Source organism: Microchirus variegatus (assembly GCF_963457635.1).
Source record: "Microchirus variegatus genome assembly, chromosome: 3".
Lineage (NCBI taxonomy): Eukaryota > Metazoa > Chordata > Actinopteri > Pleuronectiformes > Soleidae > Microchirus > Microchirus variegatus.
Window position 1 is genome coordinate 17,667,709 of NC_139804.1, and position 25,140 is coordinate 17,692,848.

General features: G+C 39.0%; 1 protein-coding gene across 4 annotated transcripts in view; it reads right to left on the reverse strand.

Moving 5' to 3' along the window:
* Nucleotides 1-1,887: 1,887 nt before the first annotated feature.
* The window catches only part of usp2a (ubiquitin specific peptidase 2a), a 53,948-nt gene continuing 30,695 nt past the window's right edge, over nt 1,888-25,140 (reverse strand). For all 4 annotated transcript variants that reach the window (XM_083886518.1, XM_083886519.1, XM_083886517.1 and 1 more), the window contains exons 4-14: nt 11,505-11,555; nt 9,434-9,557; nt 9,049-9,160; nt 8,819-8,929; nt 7,282-7,346; nt 6,692-6,795; nt 6,152-6,232; nt 4,986-5,064; nt 4,077-4,181; nt 3,183-3,303; nt 1,888-2,831 (exon numbers count right to left, since the gene is read on the reverse strand). In XM_083886518.1, coding sequence (XP_083742644.1) covers nt 2,747-2,831; nt 3,183-3,303; nt 4,077-4,181; nt 4,986-5,064; nt 6,152-6,232; nt 6,692-6,795; nt 7,282-7,346; nt 8,819-8,929; nt 9,049-9,160; nt 9,434-9,557; nt 11,505-11,555 — 1,038 coding nt within the window. In that variant the 3' untranslated portion in view covers nt 1,888-2,746. The remainder of the gene's footprint in view (nt 2,832-3,182; nt 3,304-4,076; nt 4,182-4,985; nt 5,065-6,151; nt 6,233-6,691; nt 6,796-7,281; nt 7,347-8,818; nt 8,930-9,048; nt 9,161-9,433; nt 9,558-11,504; nt 11,556-25,140) is intronic.

A 25,140-nucleotide genomic window follows, 5' to 3' on the forward strand; every position in this document is an offset into this window, starting at 1 on the left:
AACAAAACACCCGCTGCCACCTGCTGCTGCCTACTGAGTCTGCGCAGTACTGAGCGAGCGTCACTCCACCAATCACCACTCAGCTGTCCGTCAGTGGTGACGTTTTTCACAGGGAGTTGTTCAAACGTTTAATAGCTAAAAATGACAGAAATATCTGTATATTATGTGGTTTTTCTCATCAAAAAAAACATTTTACATGTCCACTGTGACGTCACGTTTTTATATTCATGTGTATGTTGTCTCTCCAGTGGCGGCCCAACCCTTTACGGGGCCCTATGCCCTATTATTATTTTTATTAGGGCTCAGGCCACGAATGGCAGGGGCCGGAACAGATACTGGTACAAATTAATGCGAGGAACATATTGATAGTAAGAATTTGAATTGTGCAGTGTGACGTCTGTCTTAACTGAACATATGACAATAAACCTCTTGAATATCTTGAATTGAATATTATTATTATTATTATTTTTATTATTATTATTATTATTATTATTATTATTGTTATTATAATAGCTGTGATTTTCTGGTTGTTTTTGAGGGGGTTAACATGCATAAAAACTCTGGTGCATGAAACTTGGTATGGAGGACAGATCTGGCGAAAATGCAATATTTGCTAGTTTTATATCATATTCTAAACATTAGTAAAATCAAAAGAGTGGCCTAGTATTCATTTGCACCTTTATATTCAAGTGAAGCACGAAGTGTGGTTATACTGAATTTGAATTAAACTGTTTTTTTCCCACACACTATTGGGGCCCCCAACAGCCCCAACGTTTGCTTATGATATATTAATATATATTTATATATATATATATATATATACATATATATATATATATAAATACACATGTATATATAATGTAAGATGTCCGACTTTTTATTCAAGGGCTTTGTTCTGACTGACTGGATCCTTTATTGCGATGTTAGGAGCCTCCAGAGCGATGACGACCTCTACAGCTCTCAGGCTGCTGGACCTTTTCATGGCAACATGTCGTGACGCTGTGGGGGCCACAGAGCACTGACCACAGAAATAGGCCATGCTGGGATAATAGAGCAGTAGGATATAGGACAGACCACTGCACTTGTGCGGTGATTACTGAGCCATCCATAAAAAAGAAAGAAAAAAAAAAAAAAAAAAGTGTGTTAAGCTGATAAGAGAGATTTGTGAACTGTCAAAATTGTGTTACTTGCAGTAAAGGCCCTGAGAAGTTTTGGACCTAAAGCTGCAGTATGAAGGATCTTTGTTGTTGATGTTGTTATTCTGTTTCTGTTTGGTCCTAGTAACAGATATGAGGTAAAAGCAGCATCCTTTATCTGAGAACAGGATCTGTTGGAGGCAATAAGTGCACACCTGCTACCCCTCACCTGTCCACTAGGCGCTGCTGCAGTTCTACAACAATCACACAAGTCCACACCACAGTGCTGACTCTGTGAAGCCAAAAACAGACAAACACTGAGAAGTTTTGTTGACTTAATTTTAATATATATACATGAGCATACATAAATATACATATACTTATATATGTGTATATGTATGCTCATGTGTACTGCCACTGTTACAAAGTGTGACTCATCACATAATCACCTGTAAGCATAAATAATAACTTTTTTTTCTCTCTTGAAACCTGGTTGATAAACCAACTGAAAACAGTTACGGGTCATTTTCAGCACCATTGAATAATAGTACATTCTCTATATTGCATCGGAATATAAAAATATACAGATATAGTGTTTCTTTTTTGTCTTCTTCTTTAAAACATTCTTTCCATGTTGTTCAATGGCATGAAACAAGAGAGGAAGAAAAGACCTCATACTGACAGCGAGGGTTGTTACCGTTATTTGTCGTCTATCTCATTAGCCGTTAGCGGCTCGGCTCGGCTCGGCTCGGCGCTGGACTGTCCACTCATCCATTCACAGCACTTTTTTTTTTTTTTTTAAACGTCAGTAGCAGCCACACGTGGGAGAAACAAATGAAAATAAAGCACAAGGTAGAGGGTCATCCTCTGAGACATGTCACGCTCACAGTGGCGCTCGCCTCCCAACCACTGACGGAGACGGGGAGTGGAGAAGATGCAAGCAGAGACATGGGAGTGTTGTTGTGCAGTGGAAGGGGAAAGTGGAGAAAACCAAGCAGCTGTGAGCTCCTCTATGCACAGGTTTATTCACAGTCCAAAGTGGTGATGATGTCGTGATTCTCTGTGTGCTGGCCTAATATCCCCCCCCCACAAAAACATTAAAAAGAGTCAGTGTTAACGGTTGGAGGCAAACGAGAAGATCAAGACTAAAAGACAAAAAAAAAGAAAGAAGGAGAAGCAAAGGCGCGGTCAGGAGAGTTTGGTTTGCACTGCATAGAGAGGGACTTCTGAGATGGAGACAGAGGCACCATCTGCTCGGTGCTTGAGTGGGATTATTGCCCCGTGTCAGCCTCGCACCCTTACACACACATACACACAACACGCACACGGTTTAAACACACACCTCCACTCAGAGCCAGCAAAACACAAGAGTAAAGACAGAGACAGAGAGAGGGAGAAAGAGAGAGAGAGCTGCACTCCTCTGGCTCTGTCGGAGAAAACGTAGTGTGTCTTCATGTGTGTAAATATACTGTATATGTGTGATATGTCCAAATACAAGTCCAAAATCGGCCTGACTCCAGCAACACTTTTTGTTTTTCCACCCATCCATACGTTCGTCCATCAGTCCGAGTGGTGCTGAGGCTCGCCGTCCTCCAGGAGGCTTCACATCTTCACATCCGCGAGGAGGAAGCCAGCTCGTAGAACAAGACGTAGGCGTCACTGCTGCGCACTTGGCTGGAGGACATTGGCGTTACTCTGAAAAGAGACACAGAGAGAGAGTTTAAATACAAACAGAATGTATACTGTATACACCGAGTGTAAAATGTAGTGTAAGTTTAGATAAGATAGACTTTTTGAGATGTTTGTGCTTCTGAAAGGGGAGTGACAATATGCTGTAAATAAACTATACTATACACAAAGTGCATTACAGAATAATGTGTTTGCTGAATTTGCATGAACAGCTGGCACTGAGGATAATGGAAGTCATTTCATGTTTTTATGACACGATAACAATGACAGTCTCCATCATTATGAAATTCAAACATGAGTCAAGCGTCAAGCATCATTAATGACTGTGTACTGTTTCGGAGGAGCGCTCACACATACCTGGAGTCATTAAAGGTGTACCATTCTCCCGAGTTGGGATTGCGACAGTAAGCTGTGTAGTGACCGCCCATGGTGGTGCCTGAGTGGTTAGACACTGCATACAGGTTGTACACTGCGTTTACTGCAACAGCAGAGACACACAGACAGCATTTAGATTCACAGATACTGGATTTTTTACGACGACAGTATAGACTCTCTGATCTGACGCTCTCAGAGGTCGTTCACAGAAAGCCTCGCTGAATTAACTAACACATTAAATGACCTATGACCTAATAACAGCACATTTGAGCTTTGTGTTTCTTTACAGCCATTTCTGTAACATTTAATATTATGTTGAATGGATATACTTATGTGTTATTTAATAATTCTAAGGTTAAACGCTAGAAAAATTCTGCAATTATTTGGTGAAACTCAAAAATATCCCACCACTCATCAAAGTCTTATCCATGTAAACTAAATCTACTGATATATGCTAATATCTGTATAAGGATTTAAAAATGACAAACATCTCTTACACTTTCTTAGCTCTTGTTAAGGCAGAGATGAACAGCGTTGACACTACTGTACATATTGTTATATACATGCACTAATCAGAAACTTCATTAAAACAGGGTAGGAGCTTCTCATCTGTTTTAAAATAATGAATTCTTAACATATTTTTATGTCTTGACTAAGTCAAATATAATCAAACAGTAAATGCAATGACTGGTTTTGAAGGTTGTGAATGAAAAAAGTCACAATGATCACTATCTTTTTTCACTGTTCCAATGAAACGCTCTATGTTTGCTATTATTATTATTGTTAAATCATAATGCTATTAGTGTGTGTGTGTGTGTGTGTGTGTGTGTGTGTGTGTGTGTGTGTGTGTGTGTGTGTGTGTGTGTGTAGACTTACTGCTGTTTTCAGAGGCAAACTCCCGCAGGTCAAGATCCTTCATGGGGAAGTTAACAAATGTGGAAAGTTTGCTGGTTCTTCGTGCCTCAGAGAAGCGTTTCAGGTCTAAACAGTAGGGGGAGTCAAGGAGCAGATTCCCAATAGCTTTCCTTACATAAATGTAAAAATACACAAGACAACTGGCTGGAATCTCCATTCACTGTATGAGCATACCTTCTACATCGACACTTAATCTTCTTTTTTTAAGATTATAAGATCTGGTTGAGCAGAACGGTGATCTTTGAAAATTATGACACACAATCATGTCCTGAGATGTGATGAGGTGTTAACATTCAGTTTTAGTTTCACTTGAAATATGACTTTTTATTATATATTCATATATTTTTATTTGCCAAGTGCAAAAAATGTATCTAGGAAGTTGTTGCAGGCAAAGTCAGTGCTCTTGTTTTGAAGGCCAGAGTGAAAGGAAGTGATAAAAGAAGTAAAATGAGTGATATTGACGGCGCGTCTTTTATTTTCTTCTTAGCTGCACAATGTAGCTGCTCATAACCGTTAGATGCAGATTTAAATGCTTGTTTTCATCTGAAAATGTATGGTTGTAGAAACAGCACTGAAGAGCCCATGCACAAACAGTGAATCATTTATTCACTGTATATACTACTCTATATGGCTGTTTATGTGAGGTGACATTTCTACAAACGGTTCGCAAACCACACTATGTAATGTTCCCTCTTATTATTCATGAGGCTGACATTTTTTATCATCCGGCAGAAAACTATGAAATGCACTATTTGCGCTAATGTACTATCTTCAGCCCACTGCTGTATCTAAGAGCATGTAATTTGAGCAGTAAATGCCTTATATAACACCTGAGTGTGAGTGACACTGATGACCAGAAGAAAAGGATACGCAGCACTAAGATCTTGGGAAACTTCTGTATTGTGAACTTCTTGGTGCATCTCCTACGAGTTTTACACCTGTAGCATGTCTGTGGAGGAAACACACAGATGGTTCAGTCACTTTTCACAATATATATATATATATATATATATATATATAAATAAAACTGTAGCTCCTGTAAGATCAAACCGTTTCTGCTTTTTTGAGGCTAATCTATAAGAACAAACAAAAAAGGCAGAATGACAAGTTTTTACCTAAACAAAAGTTGACGTACTAAACACCTTGCTTCCACATAGACAGATTTGTGCCCATATAATATTCCAAAAACTGAGAAAAATTTGCAAATGCTGCAGTGGTGTCGATATCAATCTGTACACAATGATATTTGTTGACCACTAGGGGCAGAGTCCATAAATAATGGATACTCAAAACTAGGTGGGAATGTGAGACATAGCAAAGATGCAAGTCGGTGCAAATTTGGCACGTGACGGGAATCACATGAACGTTGCAGCCTTTCAAGTTAAAATATAGAATATACACCACTGATCATGATGTTGTGAAGGCCAGTACGATTTGATGTAGGTTCGAATAAGGGCTGCAACTACAAACTATTTTCATGATCGGTTCATCTGTTGATTATTATCTCTATGAATGGATTTTGTCCATAAAATGTTAGAAAATATTGAACAATTTTGACCATGTTTCCCAAACCTGAGATTGATGACGTTCTCAAACGTCTCATTTTGTTCACACACACCAACAATTTAGTTTTAATGGTTTATTTGTAATACGGAGCAAAGAAACCAGATGATATTCACATTTAAGCAACTCAAAGGTCTGAGAGGTTGGTTTTGAATAAATTACAATCAATTAACCATTGCAGCCCAAAATACAATTTGTCTGTCAACTGATTCAGCTAGATTTAGCATTAGCCTCGTGGCCTCGTGTGTCGTAGCCTGCTGTTGCTACTTGCTGTACTTGTGCAAGCAAGTAACATAACACGGACCATAGCTTTGTGTTCACCCTAAAGCCTTTGCACAACAATGGTACTGAAAACTAATGGGACCAAAATAATTTAAATAAGTAATTAAGTAAATAATTTGAAGGGGAAAGCAAATAAATAATGACCAAAAACCAAACACATCGTCCCACTAGTTGTCGGAGTTGACACTTACCGGTTTCTCATCCCCATCGAGGACGTCTTCTTTGGTGAAGAGCCGCATGCAGTCCATCAGACTCACTTCACCATAGCCCTTCTGAACACAAACACATATGCAGTCACATTAGCATGCACACAAGCAACCACACACACACACACACAGAACAAAGCACATGCAGACACAGAAACAGAGGGGAGATCAGGAAGCTTGTGTTACACGATATGGACAATCTTTATAAGGTAGAGCACATACAGACAGAAACCACACACAGTCACCTCTGCACCACCTTCTGAAACATGTTATGTAATAGTGACCAACGTGCCCTTGTTACTTCTCTGTGTATGTGTGTCTGTGTCTAGTAGGCTGTGAGGACATTGTGACCTTGTGAGGACATTTTGGCTCATTCTCACAACTTTAAAAGGATTTCTTGAAGATTAAGACTTGGTTTTAGGATTATGTATTTAGTTGCGATGGTTAAGGTAAGGTATGGGCTAAGGAATAAGGAATACTAAGAATGCTGTGCCATTGTGTGTGTGTGTGTGTGTCGTTCCTAACCTTGGCAATCGGTAGAGAGAGATCCCAGAATGGGTCGAAGACAGTGGAGCAGAACCCACAGTGGCTACAGGTCAGAGAGCTCTTCAGCTGTCCTACAAACAGATCTGACAGAGCAGCAAACATGACATTAAATGCATATCAGTGACACATACAGAACATGTAACTGCAGCAACCCAGACAATACTGCACTTTTCCTTATTCTGAACAGCTGAAGACATTCTATATTATTCTCTAGATTTTGTTTCAGTAAAGAAACCAAGAACAAAAACAAAACTATACTTTGTAGCTTGTATAATATTTCAATTCAAATCTTTATTCCGGTAGAAAGTCACACTGATATTAAAATCTATTGTACAAGTAAGAACTGTACTTAAACAATCACAGCTACAGTAAACTACAGTAAAACAAAGCATAAGGCCGTTCATCAGTTAATTGAAGCAGCTAGCTGCAACTCCTGCTAACTACATTTAAAATCCTTCAGAGGAAAAAAGGCCTCAAGTTTGAGTTTAATCTGAAGGTCATTCCAGTACCAGGGGCCATGAAAGGAAAGTGTTAATTTGCCTGTTTCAGTTCTAACAGAAGGCACTTACCAACTATTTTACTGTCTTCTCTCTCCAGGTATTTACTCCACATCTTCTTCCCTTTCTCTTCATCCCTGAACACAGACGACAGATGAAACGTGAAACTCTGTTTACATTCTATTGACAAACACAAGACAGAGCTATAACCAAGACAAAAAAAAGGCACAAATTCAGCCATTATTATGGCTCTGAGAGAATTTGGTATTACAGTTTGACCCTGACACACATTTTCAGAAACATTATTTTTGTAGCATTTCGGCAGACACAACCTGTTTTGAGGACAAAGCAGATAATTGTCACAGATTAACCGTGACCCTTAAACACGCCGCTGTTAGATCCAAGAAGATTTGGAGCATTAAGCTGATCTGGACCCCAGAGACGCAACAACACAACACAGGAGCTGAAACGGTCTCACTGAGCTTTAAATTAAAGCTTAATGAGGAAGACTTAATGATTCATGTTGACCTTGTCTCATTCCAAGAGACCTTATGAGTACAACTAACAAGGAGACCTAGTCTGAAATAGGCATGTGTATGAATATTTGATTATTTGTTTGATTATAAAAAGTCAGTTAATGTGCAATTCGTAATAATACTATAAAGATCTATATCATCTATTATCACAGCACAAAGTGTGTAGTCAGTGGCATGCAGTGCAAATGTAAGAGGTTTCTTGAATGCACCTTGACACTGCTCCTCTTTATGCTCAACATGCTCTAAATCCCATAGAAGTGTCTATATTTACAGGGGTCTTTGAATGCATATAATTACTTGCTCCTCTTAGCTCAATATGCATCACTTTCACTAGAATATCCAAATAGCATCTTTGCTTGAAAAGCCCATCCACACACTTATAATTTTTTTGGTTAAGTAAAGTAAGTCAATTTTATTTCTATAACATTTTGCTTGTTTGGTGAAATACATCAGGTCTAATGATCCTGGCAACTTTTCTTATCAAAACATTTGGACCAAGAGGAAACACACTGTGACGAAACCCTAATAGTTTGTGAACTGTGGTTTTTAAAGCACCATGTCCACTTCACGCCCACCATTTGACTGGTAAATGGATATTATGCTGTATTAAATATGACCTATAACTAGTCATGTAGAACCTAAACGCCTCAGGAGAATGTCAGAAGAACTGACGTTAAAAATCAAGTGTGAAGTTGGCTCATTTTCTCATTGACTTACATTCAAACCAGTGCCAAACCAGTTTCTAAAAAGCTTACAAGATGGTATTAGTGACAACAAATATTAAGCTCACATTGACAGTGTCAACGCCACAATACGTCTCATGGTTTACACATGTTCTAATTGACTCTATAGAACCATAAATTGGATGTCATGCAAAAGGTAAGCTTTTTTAGTCTTACATACAAACTAGACCTATTTTTGAACCAGCAGAGTCGCCCCCTGATGTTCTTTCAAGATAATACAAGTTTCAGGCACTTCCACATTGGTTTACGTTCCAGACCCAGATATTATGTCCACTATTTACATTTTATTTATGAGGTTAACACACACAGTCTGTGAGAAAGATTACTCACGGCAAGTGGTCAAAGTCCTCCACACTGCCTCTCGGCCTGACAGTGACCCTGTTGACTTCGTTGTGCAGGCCATCCAGGAGGAAACGCAGGAACTCCTGAGCATCCTGTTGGCTGCAGGATACACAGGCACAGAAAAACAATCATTCAGTCTCACCTATGTTCTGTAAACAACCAAAAAAAAAAAACACAGCACGTGTAACAGCACTTCATGAAGAGTGACAAAAACATACTTGTATCCCACGAATCTGGGAGCGTATCTCTGGATCTGAGTTTTGAACTCAGATGGGCTGACTGCCTCACTGCTCGACGACGTCCACATGGTCTGTATCAGCTTGGCAAATTCTGTTAGCAGGAAAACAAGCATGAGTAACTCACTGAGACGAGAACTAATTCTACAGCTGTATCAGGTTTGATGGTGATATGAGCGTGCACCTTCACTTTACTCTTTTGAGTCACATTTTTATGCCCAAATACATACAAGACAAAGAAATCCCCTGTCTCATTCCCTCTTCTGACTGTTTTCATGTACACATTTAATCCAGTGATAGAGCGTGAATGAGGGTAGCAGCTGTGAGGACTGTGTCTTTTTGGACTCTAGGGGCCAGTGTCGCTCACCTTCCATAAGGGCTGTGTTGGTGCGGCTGTTGTTGTTAAGGTCTCTGCGGTGCGCGTTGTGCAGGCAGTAGTCTCGCAGGTTGTGTGTGTTGCTGAGACACTGCAGGATACTGTTCATGAAACACTGCCAAGGGAAAACAACAACATCAGTTCCACTCCCACTTTAATTACACATGGAAAAAAAACATCTCATTCTATCTCAAATGCTGGAAAAGAGAGGATTAGATTTAACACTTCTTTAAGTAAATCAATTTTGCACAGTTATATATTCACTGTGCATTATTTCAAATCGTGTTACACACCAGACCTGCTTGTAGCCATAATTATTTACTCTCTTTGCTGTAGCTCAATTTAATAAAGGAATAGTTCAACATTATGGACTTTACAGTTGATTTGCTTCCTTGCCAGTATTTAGTCTCTATGTCAGGATACAAAGATATATGAATCTAAGCATAGCATACAGACTGGACACTAACAGACACTTTATTCAATAAAAAAAATATAGGAATAGAAAAGAAATGTAATACAATGTATGAACCATGAAGCACACTTGTGCGTCAAAAAAGAAACACAGACAGTTAATTGGTAGCAGCAGAAACATTAATAAATTAATTAAGTGGAAACAAAAGCTAGTGTGTCAGTGACTTGGCTTCTTTCTGTACAACACACAAAAGGCAAATATTAAAGTCTATTATTAGTTTAATCTGTGGTTTGGTTTAATGCATTTCGTAGAGGGGAGGGTCTTTGAGATGCCCTGTGTGTTTCCTTTAGTTCCAAAAACGGAGTTATCATGTGTCAGGTATACATCTGAAACAACCGTCTACAGATCTGTTTTTGTTACATCATTTAAGGGAGAAATATCACGTGTGCACACTGCTCATAACACATGTCCACACTGAGCACGTGAATTTTGGTGAGTTCACAGAGATCTGAGAGAGTCAGTGAGCGGGTCCTCACAGGTCCATAGTTCAGAGCTCTCTGATTAGGGTGAGTGTATGCATGCACACACACACACACACACGCACACACACACACACACACACACACACACACACACACACACACACACACACACACACACACACACACACACACACACAGACACTGACACTGACACTGCTGGACCTTCTCTCACAAAGTACTGTCTGTCCAACACTGGTTGGATTTAGGGAGCTCACTGTGAGCATTGCTCTCCACTGGCAAGAAAAGAGAATCACAATACGTTTGATTCTATGCAGAAGAAGATTTATGATTTGTGTGCTCCTGCTGAGGGATGGATATACACTTTTCCCCCCACAAAATGGAGATAAACACCACTAACACTTAACTCATTTCCATTATAATCATGAAGGGCAAATATTGATATTTTCATTATTAAATTAAGGCGAGGTAAAGTAAATAGTCCCTGTCAGTTTCACTTGCTGGGCGTTCCTACTTGATGGCTCCTCGTGGTGGTGCTGCACAAAATTAAGGGGGAAACTTGGGCAGAAGTTACCTGGCTGAAGAAGAGGGAGTTTACAGCGGGATAATGGCAGAGAAAGCTACGTTAAGAGATGATCCATCCACATTCAATACATAGACTTTATGCACTATTTGATGTTTAGTTTTTTTCAGTTAGACAGATATCGTAACGTGATGCTATATCATCACGATTATCACAGAATCATTTACAATGATCTTACTTCATATTCAGATTCTCCCCCCCCCCCTTACCAAAATGTAAGGTTAAGTGATTTCAGCATTTTTTAGGGCCAGAGTCGAATCATATTTATTTTGGTCAAAGCAGCAAATGTTTTGAATCGATTCATCCAATTCCTCACACACTCCCTTAATGGCTTTGGTCATAGCTCCATCCCAAAACAAAGAAAAGTGTGTTTATGGTATGTAATGTTTTTTTGAACATTGCACAATTTGTGACATTTGTGAATAATTGTTTTTGCAACATGACTTCATCTGTTTCCTCACTGTGTTTTTAAGCCATTTAAAGTCTTGACGATCCATGATAACTTGTTCATCATAATGGTGACATGACATTTTGATAACATCACATGCATACAGCTGCTGTACTTACAGTGTTTCCTAGGTTCTTTAGTCCCACCAGTCCCTGGGCACTCTTAGAATTCTGCAACAGAAAGAACACACTCTTATAATAGAACCAAAACACAAACTCATCATTTAAATTCAAACACAAATAAAAACATATTACACAAAAGATACATTTACAAAACAAGTTATTTCACATACAGTACTAGGTCCTTGAATCATGCGCTGCAGTGTTTGTCTCTTCCGCGAGACATGGAGCCTTGCAACATCACTTCTGTTTATAACATTTGACCTTAAATAAATCAGTGAGAACAGAGTTTTTGAACTCAGTGACATCAAAGTCCAAATAGTGATGATTTTTCTCTCAGTCCTTTGACTACTTCTGCAGTAGTAGGTTTTCCAAACCACCCCGGGACAACTCTCAGATGAAAGGAAAGGAACATCTATTTAGCGCCGAAGTACTGAAGGCTATACTGTTATTCCTCAGGAAGTGCATTTTTGCATGAATAAAAAAAATAATACAAAGAAGTGCATTTTTGGGGACCTGAACATGCACGAAACTCATTAGACTTTCAACAAAACTCAGAAACTGGGAAAAATTGAATTCTCCCATTTATGGGATACAATGTCTGAGTGGTTAAACCTTTTGTGTAGTAGAGGAGCTAAATGATCTGAGATTTTTTTACAGAACTCGACCAGATATCCGTCGGGACCTGGGGAATTACCACTGTTCATTGATTGTATCGCCTCTTTGATTTCTGAGAGCCAAAGTGGCGTCTAGTCTTAAATTGTCCTCGGGTGACACTTTAGGTAAGTCCAATTTAAAAAAAAAGTTATTTAGTTGGTTTTCATCTGCGAGGGACTCTGAGGCATGCAGTTGGGAAAAGAATGATCTAAAAGTGTTATTTATTCTGTACAGGTCTGAGGTTATTGAGCCTGATTCGCCTGTTTTCTGAGTAATTTGATTCAATGCTGTTTTTGCCTTCAGCTGATGAGCCAAGAGGCTGCCATTTATAACTTTTAATATATATATATAACTTTATATATATATATACATATATATATATATGTATATATATTTATATACAATTTCTAAACTTTTTTACCCATTAATTCTTTATGGAGTCACTTGTGAACTGTCTTTACCACAGTAGCCACGGCAACCTAGATCAAAGGCAGATGCATAGTGTTGCATAAACAACACTGCTTACATCGTTAATTAAGATAACGTAACGTAATGTAACTTCTGGTGATTTTGTTGTTATTGTTGTTGATATTATTCTGCCTGTTTGGTCTTAGTAATGCTGTGTACTTTCCCGTGAAATTTGGCTTTGTCAAGCAATACTATCAGCGCAAGAATTTCGCTGGGTGACTCAAGATCTAACCATTACCATGTTTTCTGGACAATATGTCCCACCGGAGTATTAGTCGCATCTGTCAAAATATACGTCACAAATAGAAAAAAAACATCTATAAGTTGCATTCCAGCAGGACGCTGGAATTTGTGGACTTGTCTCTCCAGTTCTGGCCATTGTGCTTTCAGCCTACGATTAGCCTTTTTTGAGTTTTTCCATAGACGTAAGAGTTACCTCTGCTTTTCACCAGTTCCTGACAAGTTTTTCGCTCACTTATTCGGCTGCACACTTTATAATTTGCAGCCAAACTACTAAAAATGGGCAAATATAGTCCGGAAAATACGGTACTTTTCTGAGAAACAGAGCGAGTTGTGTCGAGCTCACAGGTTTAATCAGCAGTGTGAATACACCTGACAATAGTTTGAATCTAATTGACATTTGTTCATATTTGGAGGTTATACATTGCAGTTTTAAGTATTTGAAATACTTCCCCTAAAGAATGCTGTGTGTTTGTGGTTATTGAAGAGTAATAAAAAAGGTATTTAACTTTGTGCTGCAGTCTCTCATGAAGTTGACACGACCAGTGGTTGAATATATTTATCCCTCTTCAGTTACCATAGTTACACACTTGATTGTTGTCTTTTTCCTCGTATTGAGCTGTCCTCTAAAAACCCCAGGCTTGTGGTGTACATCACAACTGATGCTGCAGAGGTTTTCCAGGATGGGCTTGTATATTAATAACATCCTCAGGAAGACAGAGAATCAGCCTCCAGGGTTTATGATAAACATATGACCTTTTTACACTACAGTGGAATGTGTGTGATGTGTCAGCCTCAAGTTTTTTTCTTTCCTGGTACTGTAAGTATTATCTGCAGAGAGGAACTTGTTTTTGTTATCTCACAGTTGGCTTGTCTCTTGATAATCACTCCCCGATTGCAAAGAACTGATCAGTGGCATTAGATTAACATTGTACCTTTGAGGCTTTTCGACACTGTTGCTTCAATGTTGGAAAGTCTCAGTGCAAGAAAGAGACACTGTGCTATGCAACAGATGGCACTGCATATCATTATGGTTTCCAAGTCCAAGTGGTTTACAAAGTGCTTTGCAGAACTTATGTCATCACTTGGTATGTTTGAATTTCATTACATAAGTTGAGAGTGGTTATATAATTAAGTAGCCAAGAGGAAGGAATAACAAAGAATGTGGGGGTGGAGAAGGAACGCACTTGTGCCCTTGACTAAGAAGCAGAGGCAGCACATGCTTTAAGAAGCAAGTCATGCCAAAGTTAATTTCTTGTTCACATCATCCCATAGACCACAGAACACAGTGTCATCATCCATTTCTTGGCAGTGTTGCAATAATTGCCAGATCAGACAACCGCAATTTTCTCACTCATTGAATTACACAAGGAACAATAAAATATATTTAAATAATAATAACAATTACAAGACTGTGCAACAATTTTGAGTAAGAAACCGAAAGAAAAGCCCAAACAGGATCACTAGTTAGAGAAACCAACAACCTGGTAACATGAGCTGTATTTTCTAGGCTGAGAGTATTTCTGCAGGTCCAGTAGCGTCACATCTGTCACCTGATCTCTCTGGCCGTTGAAACCTATCTTACCTCCCTGTTAGCTCCCTGTTACCCTCACCTGTACTGAAGCTAAAGCGTGTTCACTGAGAGTGAACTTTGTATCCGGACCACCATGAAAATTGGCCTGATCCAATTTAAGACCACACAAGAGCAGCAACCATTTAGGTGCTCACTGGATTCAACAATCTCGAGCATGTAAAAGAGAACGTGACGGTTTTTACAATTAGTTTTTCAAGGGATTATAATTGTGGGTGTATGTGATACTAACCAACACACTGTCAGGGCAACGAGAACCAGTATGAGGCATGGATGTGTACTCTCACTGAAAACATGGGGACACAAGGGAAAACAGATTTCAGCCACTTAACAAAAGGCTCATTAGTCTACTATAACCTCATAATGTGTACTGTATCTTAAGTATGTATGCTGCTTTATCCTTTCAGATAACCTTTATTAATTGTAAACTGAAGTTTGTGTCACTTTGTAAACCAGTCACTCACCTGCACCAAAGTTCATAAAGAAAACCAACGATTTTATATCATGGCACACAGGAGTTGTTGATCCCCTACTGTCTGTCAAGGCAGAAGTAGACCAGCAGCTCCTGTGTTCCCTGTGAGCTAAAAATGCTGATTTTCTCTAAGGACTTTGGTGTGGGAGAGTGAGCGGTTTACAAACTTGAGTATTCAGTCAGAGGCTGTCTAATGATTGAATAATGAATACTTTTTAATAGATCACACAACTAAACTTCCCCAAACAGACTGACCGAAAAGGGGCATTCAACTGTAGCCAACATAAAAAGTGGTGCTACGCTCAGACTCCAACATTTGACTATAAATAGACATCAAATCAACATACTCTGGTTTTATTTTTTTACACGACCCATGCATACTCATAGTCATGGGGTCAGCAGCTTCACCGCAGATGTGACCTGGCAAGCACTGCAGTTAGAAAGGCTGCATGGATTCATTTACATAAGCAGTAAAGCCATAAAGTGACAGTCTGGGCACTTCACTGACCAAAGGGAGTTGCCCTCTGTGATGACAACATTTAAAACATTAGCACAAGACACCATGCTGGAAACAGAGCTCTACACTGAATAACTTGTTTGGAAGGAAGAACATTCTAAAAGATGAGCAAACAGATTTGTTGTTGTTTGAATGGTTTTCTTTTTTAAACTTGAGCATGGATTAATTTTTCTTTTGTGACTTTTTATTATTATTATTATTATTATTATTATTATTATTATTATTCCCACCAGTTAATATGCTTTACTGTATTCACCAGTCAGTTTGTGACTTAATAGCCTGCTGTTTGTCAATGAGAGTCCTCAACTGTTTCGAGACACTTTGGTGGCTCCAGGAACAAGAGACACAGGTGTCAATCAAACCAAACAGAGGTTACAGTCTTTCCAACCATGCTGTCAATGTGGTCACCTATACACTTCAAATAGGCATTGCTATAGATTAATGAAAATAGTTCTTATTGAGGGGAGGTTGCTATCAGTCAATTATTAACCGATTACTAAATTCTTTAATTAACTATTTTTTAAAACTGAATAATTTGGATTTGTCTGCACATTAAGACTTTTTAGAACATCATTATTCCGTTTGGGAAAAAACCTCTCGACATTTTTTCAACAAATTCTGATATTGTGATACTGAATTGAATAATCGATTAAAATAATTGTAAGTTGCAACCCTACATCTGTTAATTGATGACGTTACCCTGTGGCTTATCTAGTTATACAGGAAGGGCATTTTGCTCTTATATAAATAACCTCTGCCATCTGTCTCTAATTCAGCAGAATGAGAGAGTGAGTGCAGCACATGGTGGTGGAGGCTGAAAGAAATGTACAGTTCTACTGTAATTAGCCACGGCTTATCTCAATCCTCCTTTCTGTGGATTCCTATGCACTTTCTTCACCACAACAAACACACACACTGCAGCAACACCATATCAGTGATGAGTTCTTTGTGTCAGAATGCAGGGTATAAATCTTCTCTCTCTCTCTCACACACACACACACATTGCTGTACTAGATTGTGACTTTGCTCTGCAGAGTAAATGCCACATTTGATCCCCAAAATAGCAGCTTTGCATTTACTTTATACCCGCTTGTTCACTCGCAATTGGCTGCTCCTCCGGCCAGCCTGGTGGACGTCAATTCGACGAAACAACATCCCTGCTCCATCTCCATAGCAACACTATTCTTATATTTTGCAGAATGGAAAGGCAGAGGACGTGGTGACGCCACAGTGACGGGCTGGAGCGTGGTGCAGAGATTATGTCTGTGTGTGTGACTCAGTGTGTGTGTGTGTGTGTGTGAGTTCAGAGAGCGAGGCTGTGAATGAGCTGAAAAGAGACAGCGTAATAATCTCATGCTCTCCATTTCAGAGAAAATCACACTCGGGAAATTCTGTTTTGTGAGCTTGCGGCTAAAACCATGTTTCCAGAAGCTTTAAATTAGGGCTGAATCACTTCTCGTTTTCACATTGGAAATGCTGTAAGTTAAATGTTTCATTTTTCATTGTACATTTTAGAAAAAAATAATAAATATACATACCTGAAACTAATTTCAAGCTTGTGACTGCGATCGCATTAGCGTTACTTTTTCAATGCAAGGTTCAATATTCACAATATATTCAAATATTATATATAAAACATATATAATACTGTATATAACAACATATATACAATATTCAGTCTGCATGACACTTTCACAATAATAATATTATCCCTCAAAAAACATTATTAATTATTATATTTTATATACATTATTAGGAATAAATTTGCAATTTGAATTTGATAATTCAGTCCTAATATCTGTGGGACACACTGTGTTTCACTTGCTCTGAATTCCAGTATGTATACTGTTACACTAAAAAAAGCATTTGGCAGCAGCAGAAACAGCATTAGCAGTCCAAGTCAGATCATTCTCACGCCACTACCAATAATCTTCTTCTATGTGTGTGTGCAGTGAGATCTCGTGACTGCACTATCACATGCTCCAGAGAGACACTGTTTCCAAATTTTTTTCCACCCACTTTCCCACTGTGTCCAAATGAACCGGTAAATTAAACCAAACACCCACAGGATCCCTTTTAAATGATACCCATTGATACATCACATGTGTCGGTGCTGAACTCTAGGTTAATAACATTGTTTTAAACTAAAACTAAACTAAAACCTACCGTTTTCTCAATTAATCATTACTTGTTTGAGTTAGACTGATATATCATTTGGACCTATATTTATTCTTTTAAAAATCATCATTGCATTGGCCAATTATAATTTATCAAATGGCCAGTTATATAGTTAAATATATGAGCAGAAAAATTGAAAACCACCATCAGCACTGGCGATAGAATAAAACATATCAGTCAACCTCTACTTTTTTGGTCCATATAATGTCAGAAAACGGTGAAAACATTCATTATTCATTATTCATGTTTCTCAAACCTCAAAATGACGTCAATGCCTGTTTTTTTCCACAAACAAAAGATATTCAGTTTACTGTCATAGAGGAATGAAGAAACCAAAGCATCTTCACAGCCAAAATCACAGTTTATTATCAAAATATATGTTGCAGGCCTAGTCATGAGCCAGGATACTTGAACTTTTGCAGTAGAGCAGGAATGAAGCTGTTGGATCATCCCACTGGAGCATTTAACAATATAATAATACTGTACTGTACTGTTTTTTTAATTCAGTTCAACTACATCATGACGCATTCACGAACCATGATCCTCCATCTAATTTTCAATTCACAATGTATCAAAACTAAAGCAGAAGAGATAAAAAGATGCTTGTTGGGGAATGGGGAAGAAATTAAGGGACGGACATGGAAACAGTCACATGAGTGAGCATACATCCACTCCTCATGTTCCCAGTTGTTGCATGTGAGTGGACAACAGGGGATAACTTTGTATCAATCCTTTATTAAAGCTCCCATAGACTGGAAGTACCAACTAATGGTGTACATCTGAGCCATTACCTCGTTAATGAAGCCCTAAAGTTTCAAAAAAAACAGTGCCACCACTGCTGAGAACGCTGAGTTTTATTGTATTCTAAGGCTCTACAAACGGTCTGAGAAAGCCTGGAATCGTGACGTAAGGATCCCGTCTCCTGAACAGCAGATCCTCCTGCTCCGTGCACTAGTCCAGGCACATCCGGTTGCGTAAATTGAACCGCAGAAGAAGAAGAAGAACGAGGTGTTTCACTTGCAACAGTGTCTTCTGACTCTGTGTCCGACTGTGGGTCAAAGGCATAAACGGGAATACAAACAATGTTTTGATAATGAGTAGCAGTACATCCACCATTCCAGAGGGGGAGCTGTGCTTCTGAGAGCTGACATGCTAATTAGGTCACTTCCAGGTACCTGGCCAATCACAAGACAGTTGAGAAAGCTCTCGTTGGCTGGCCAATCACAATGTAGTTCTGTCTTCAAGGAGGAGAGATTTCGATCGGCTGGTTTGCAGCAACTAGGAGGTTTTTGACCATTAAAACAAGTTTGTGTATGTAAGTAGACCTCCATAACTCTCCATAACTCTCCATAATTCACATATATGTGCGATAGGACCACTCTATGGGAGCTGTAATGTCTGAAGAGGTACTTTCTGAAACCCTACACTCCTTTAAGAGAAAAAAAGCATCATGAACACAGAGACCACATTAAAAAGCTTTCCTGAGGCCCAGTTAAACTGCCTCTATAAGGCACGGGGTAAAGAGACAGCAGCAATGTCTCTTTGGCCTGTGTCCAGCGTGGGGGAAATAAAACCTGTCCATCCAGAGTGCTGAGTTAATTCAAAGACGGAGACCTGCTGCTGCTGTGGGAGCAGAGGAAGTGGGTCAAAGCAAGGTGAGGAGGTAAGAACATGTAAACAATCCCTGAACCCTGCAGTGCTTTCCACTGTGATTTAATATTAAAACAGAGAACGACGACAGCAGGCTACTATCAGAATTGCTCCAAGGACAAATGCTCGTCTCATCACTTGACGACCTTTGGCCCGAAGCAGGGAGATAAAACTGTCTGACATGCGTGTTTACGTCACACATTATCAAAAGGATTCCAGCGTAACAAATGCCCGACATGCTTTGATTTGTCATCGTACATCAGCTGATATTGATCAGCAAATTAACAAAAAAAAGTTTTCAATGACTACGGGGTTTTAATTGTATTTTTAATATCTATATAGTTTAAGAAAGTACAGTATCTATGCGTTTAATGCTGAACTAAATTCACTGCCAACTATTTTTATATTTAATTGGTTTGACTTAGGGCTGAATACTATTGTAGAGACAAATAAACAGGCTGACAGAAGAATTCACTGATGTACAGAGCTGTTCTATTTCACTCTCCAGTCTTTGTACAACGATGCTCATGCACCACAGCTGCTACTGCCTTATATTGGATCTGCACAAAACACTGGTTTACATTCATCTAACTTTCCTTTGTTTCCTCACGTGTTACCACTGTCAGTTCTCGATCAGCAGGAGAACGTGAAGGGATGTGTGCGTTTGGCCTGAATGTGTTTGTGTGCAGAATATAAACAGACTCAGAGCCCACTCATAAAATATCACTCCATGGAGCTACTGCTAGAGGTCAAATACACCACAGGTGCTGTCACATGATCAGCAGGACCTTATCAGTCACATCACAATGCTCTCACATTAGACAGTGAATGATAATGTTTTGTCTGTAGCCGATACTGATGCTGATGGTTGAGACATGATGCTAGTGATGATTTTCCCTTTTTGTTTTTCTTTTCCTTCCATCTAAAAAGAAAAGATAGACCGGTAACACGGTAAAGAAAACTTCCTTCTGTATAAAAAACGAACCAAAAACTTCTCTCATTTAATAATTTAATACAAATTATGTGCATTTTTATTATTATTATTATTATTATTAATAATAATAATAATAATAATAATAATAATAATAAAACAAAAATCAACTTAAAATCAGCCAATTATTTTTACCATTTATTACAGAAATGCATAATTGGCTACTAATTCAGTCTACCTCTGTATACAATAAAGATATTTAGTTTTGAAACAAAGAAATCAGCTATTTGCAAAGGCATTGATCTAATTGTTCTATTTATTATTATCCTATGTGCTGTTTTATGCTATTTTTGTAAAGCATGCATTTTTAAACCGTAAATTTCTACTCAAAATGTCTAAAAGAAAAATTGCAAATACTGTATTAAGAGTAAAAAGTTGTTGCTGTAAGGACATGTTGGATTTGCTTTTACTGAGCCGACAACAAGAGTGAAAGACATGGAGGTGGTGAAAGAATTGGATGTTGGTTAAAACAATCGATAAAGCAACAGGGAGAAATGTATTGTGGTCGGACAGTTGAAGAGGGTGACGATCGATCATACTGAAAAACAAAACACGACAGTGTCCACCTTCCAAGAACATTCTACTTGTGAGCCACATGAGATGAACGTGTCCAGCACCTACTAGTTCCTGTAACATTTGACACATTTAAATGTGCTGCTTGTTGGAGAATAAATTAGGTTTAAACCTGTGGTGCTTTAAAATATTACATTTTTTTTATTTTAAAGTAATTTCAATTTCAATTGAAGCATACAGAGAATCCAAACACTACTGCAGCTTTAAGTTAGAGCTCTTTTATTTTATTATGAAATGTGTAAAGAAAATTGTAGTTCCATCATAAAACTATGGCAATTCTTAAAAATGATGGTTTAAATGAAAATATCCATGTTGTACCTTTTATTGCTGTTGCAAGTATGTGTGTGGATGATATTCATCCTGAAATAATAATAAAAAAAGCTTCTTCCAGCTTGAACTGAATAGATCTTTTTTTTTTTTTATATAGAAACAGATGACCTCAAACAACCCACAACACTGCACTCACTCACCTACATCCTGCTAGTAATCTTACTCTGGTAGAGACTGGGCAAGGGACAGGACTCAGGAGGTAGGCAATAACAAGCTCTCAGTGCACAAGGGACACAGTCTAATAAAACCCCCAAGGAACTTTTGTACCAAAGTATAAATGAGCGTGCAAGAGTGTTGTAAACATCTGCGTAATTCGTTTGGTCAAAGAAATGAACAGTGTTTTACATGCATGTTTCTCCTTAATGGGTTTCAATTGGTTTTCTGTTCATGATTATTATTTTAAATGACATTAGTAAAGAAACATATAATCTTATATTACTTTATCTTCTCCATATGTGTGGTGAGACACTGTGCTTTTTGGAACTCTATGGTGTTTTACACAATAATGGATAAAGGAGTAGATAATAATGTTGATGGTCTAGCATCTCAAACTCATAACCTAACACAGAAATCTATTTCAGCACACCTCATTAAAAAGAAAAAAAAGGAAAAACCCTCTCTGATGTAATTGCTTATTGATTTGCAAGATAGACCACAACTAGGGGTGTCACGGTATGAAAATTGAACCTCACGGTTATTGTGACCAAAATGATCGCGTTTTCGGTATTATCGCGGTATTTTTTTAAAGGTGTGTGAATATGTTCAGAAAGCATTGATAGTCCTCAAAGCTATGCTTTTTGAATATGCTGGCGATGGGCGCTGCAGCTGTACTATCATGTTAACATTATTGACACAGTATTGTGGGTCTTAAAACCATAAACGTGTTTGAATTAAGGTTGTTTTATCGCTGTGAATCGCTCCTAGTTTGGGTGTGGTGAGCTCACATTCCAGAGCTTTTGTTGCTTTTTCAGCCAATCAGCTGACGATCACGGAGAATACACATGGCTAATAAATATGCACGCAGAGAGAGGGAGAGAGAGGGGAGAGATAGTGCCTGGAACTTTCCTGTGCTTATGTGTGCAGTGTGTGTGTGTGTGTGTGCGCGAAATTAAAGCGTGATTGTCATCAAAGCAGTCATCAACAAAAGCTTTGTTTGACAAAGGAAGACAAGGAGAACAGGACAATAATTGTCTGTGGCTGAACATCTTCACAATGACAGAGAAAGCACAGAGACTGCTGGTGTGTAGACTGTTAGCATTTTAAGCTAGCGATCTTTATGCTAACGTGTTAGCAGACTTAATCGTCACAAAAACAACAAACAAATGGATTATTCAGCGGCTGAAAGAGAGCAGGACACACACGGTAGTTGTCTGAGATGATGACGTGTCGCCAGCGCCGCGCTATGCTGTTATGGGTGAGTTTTCATATACGTATATGTCCTGAGGGCTGTCGTCTCCTCCTTCGGCCATGATTCCAGCTTCGATAAAGTTTGAACATCAGGTTGTAGGCTACAGAGTGCGCCTGCGTGGCAACTTCAGCAGACGGAGACGCTGGAATGGCTCACGGTGCCTACACCGCGGGCGCGGTTATTCACCGAGATAATATTTTTTTTTTAAATGAAGACGGTAATTATTATCGTCAATTTTTTTCATCGCGGTTTACCGTTACACCGTTAACCATGACATCCCTAACCACAACAAGCTAATAAACTGGCTAAAATGCCATCAATCATATGAGGAAAATCCCTGGTTGACATAGTATCAGGTGGCAGTTTATTAGGTACACCTAGATAAAAGCAATAAACAGCCCTAAAAAGAGTTCTTAATAGAGACACTTATTAATGTCCCATTCTGATCACAGTGTTGAGTTTCTCCCAATACTAATCAGTCACATGCAGTCCTTTACCTCTTTTTAACAACTTAGATTGTTGATAGGACATTTGGACTGTTGTGTTTACCAGCAGTTCTCACTTGAGCCCTGGTCACATGACATCTCTCTATACATCATGTTGTCTGTCTGTAGTGAAGTATTTACATCATATGCAAAATTCACATATTGTGTTTGATTTTTTTGGAGTTATGTAGTTTTTAGGAGGTATGTACAGGTATTTCATTTGTCAGAATGCTGTTTGTGTTATTCAAGGTGACCTGGCTGATTTAAATATATTTTTAAAAGTATATGCTGTCATATCAGTGTTGTCATACATTCATGAAACAACTTTTATACCAAGGGTGTCAAACTCAAATGACCTGGGGACCAATGAGCATCTAGTCTGGTCAAGAGGAGAAAAAAAAGCATATATATTTAAATTAAGGTTGAATGTCTTGTGACATACAGTATGTGCTGTGTTTGACAGAAGAGGAGTTAGCGGGCCATGTTTTCTTTATAAAATGGTATTAAGTGGTGGGCCGCATGCAATCATTTAGGGAGCACAACATGCTAAATCAAAATCAATGTTGGTGACTGATATGTAATTGCAGTATTGGCAGAGCTGTGCTCAAATCAAAGCAATAACAAGCAACAATATATCCCTCCTGCTCTGCTCGGCTCTGTGTCTCTAGGGCTGTAAACGACACTTCACACTACCAGCAGCAGGATGCCTGGGTGCACCTGGCAGTGCAGAATGCCCACTGCCGATTGGCTGGCAGAGCGGCCTGAGAGCTGCAGAACAGTCTGTTCTGACCTGTCTCCTTTAGTTTGGCAGACCATCATAAACAAACACTCCCTCACTCCCTCTCTCTGACTTATGTCTTTGGCTACTACGGAATTTCTCCCCAATGTGAGCAAACGTGACAGGTTCACTAGCACATTCATTTCTGAGTGAGTGAAAAATCGGTGTTGGCACCTGATGGAGCAATTCTCCGAGTTTACACAGCACAGATGAGACATCAGAGTTCGTAGGGCCAGTGTCCAGTCAGGTGAAGCCTCAGCTCACCTCTCTGTCACTCTCCCTCTCACTTACGCACACACATTCACACACGCACACACGCAGTGAGGATGCAAACAAGTAAACAGTGAGATCCTCTTACTGAGCAGAAAGTTTGTCTTTCTGAGAAACTCAAATAAATATAGCCTACGATCCCGTATACTGGGCTCTAGTTGCTTTTCACTAGAGCAAAGCAACCTCACATGCTGTCTTCACCAAACAGGAGTCTCACGCTGAGACCCAGCATTGTTTAGACAACAGCGAGAGAGCATGTAGTCACTGAGAAATTAACTGGCTTCTTATATAACACTCCTCCTGTTCATCTTCACACTTCACTGGTTGGTACATGTCACAGAAATACGCTACAAACATTCAAGTCTATGTTAAGGGCTGGACAACGAGCGAGGGTTGCGTGAGAAACGATGCCCGAATTCACATCACTGCCTAAAATAAAGCAGACGAAGAAGAAAATAATGTGTTCACCTGGGTTTTTTGTTCCTCTAATGCCAATCAGAGCTAGTTGGGTGATGTAAACCTGCATTTAAATGGGAATAAGGTATTACAGGAAAATAAATACCTCTCCATGGCCGAACTGATACTTCAACTGACTAACAGTTTTTTTGAAGCCTGTGCCGAGTGGACTCCAGTGGACGATCACACTGGATAACTGCGTAGTATTGCGTACCAAAGTGCACACACCTCACAATTCCACACATGATATCCCTGTGAAAGATCTACAGCCAAGTCATTCCCACTGAAGTGAAAACAAATGTGGTTTAGTCTGACTCTAAAATGAACCCTCACCACCAAACACCACATGCTGGTAATATTTGTCTTTGGCTGCAAAATCAATAAGGTCAACCTCACATCTCTGGAAGGCACAGCTCAGGTATGATATTTTATTAAACACAGGATGCTGTGCATGAGTAAGGAGGTCAATTATAACTGCTATTAACGAACTGAACCATAAAAACAACACAGGTAATCAGTAGAGCAATGTGTTTCAAAGAGAGATGTAATTATTTAGGCTTGTCAAATGTTAG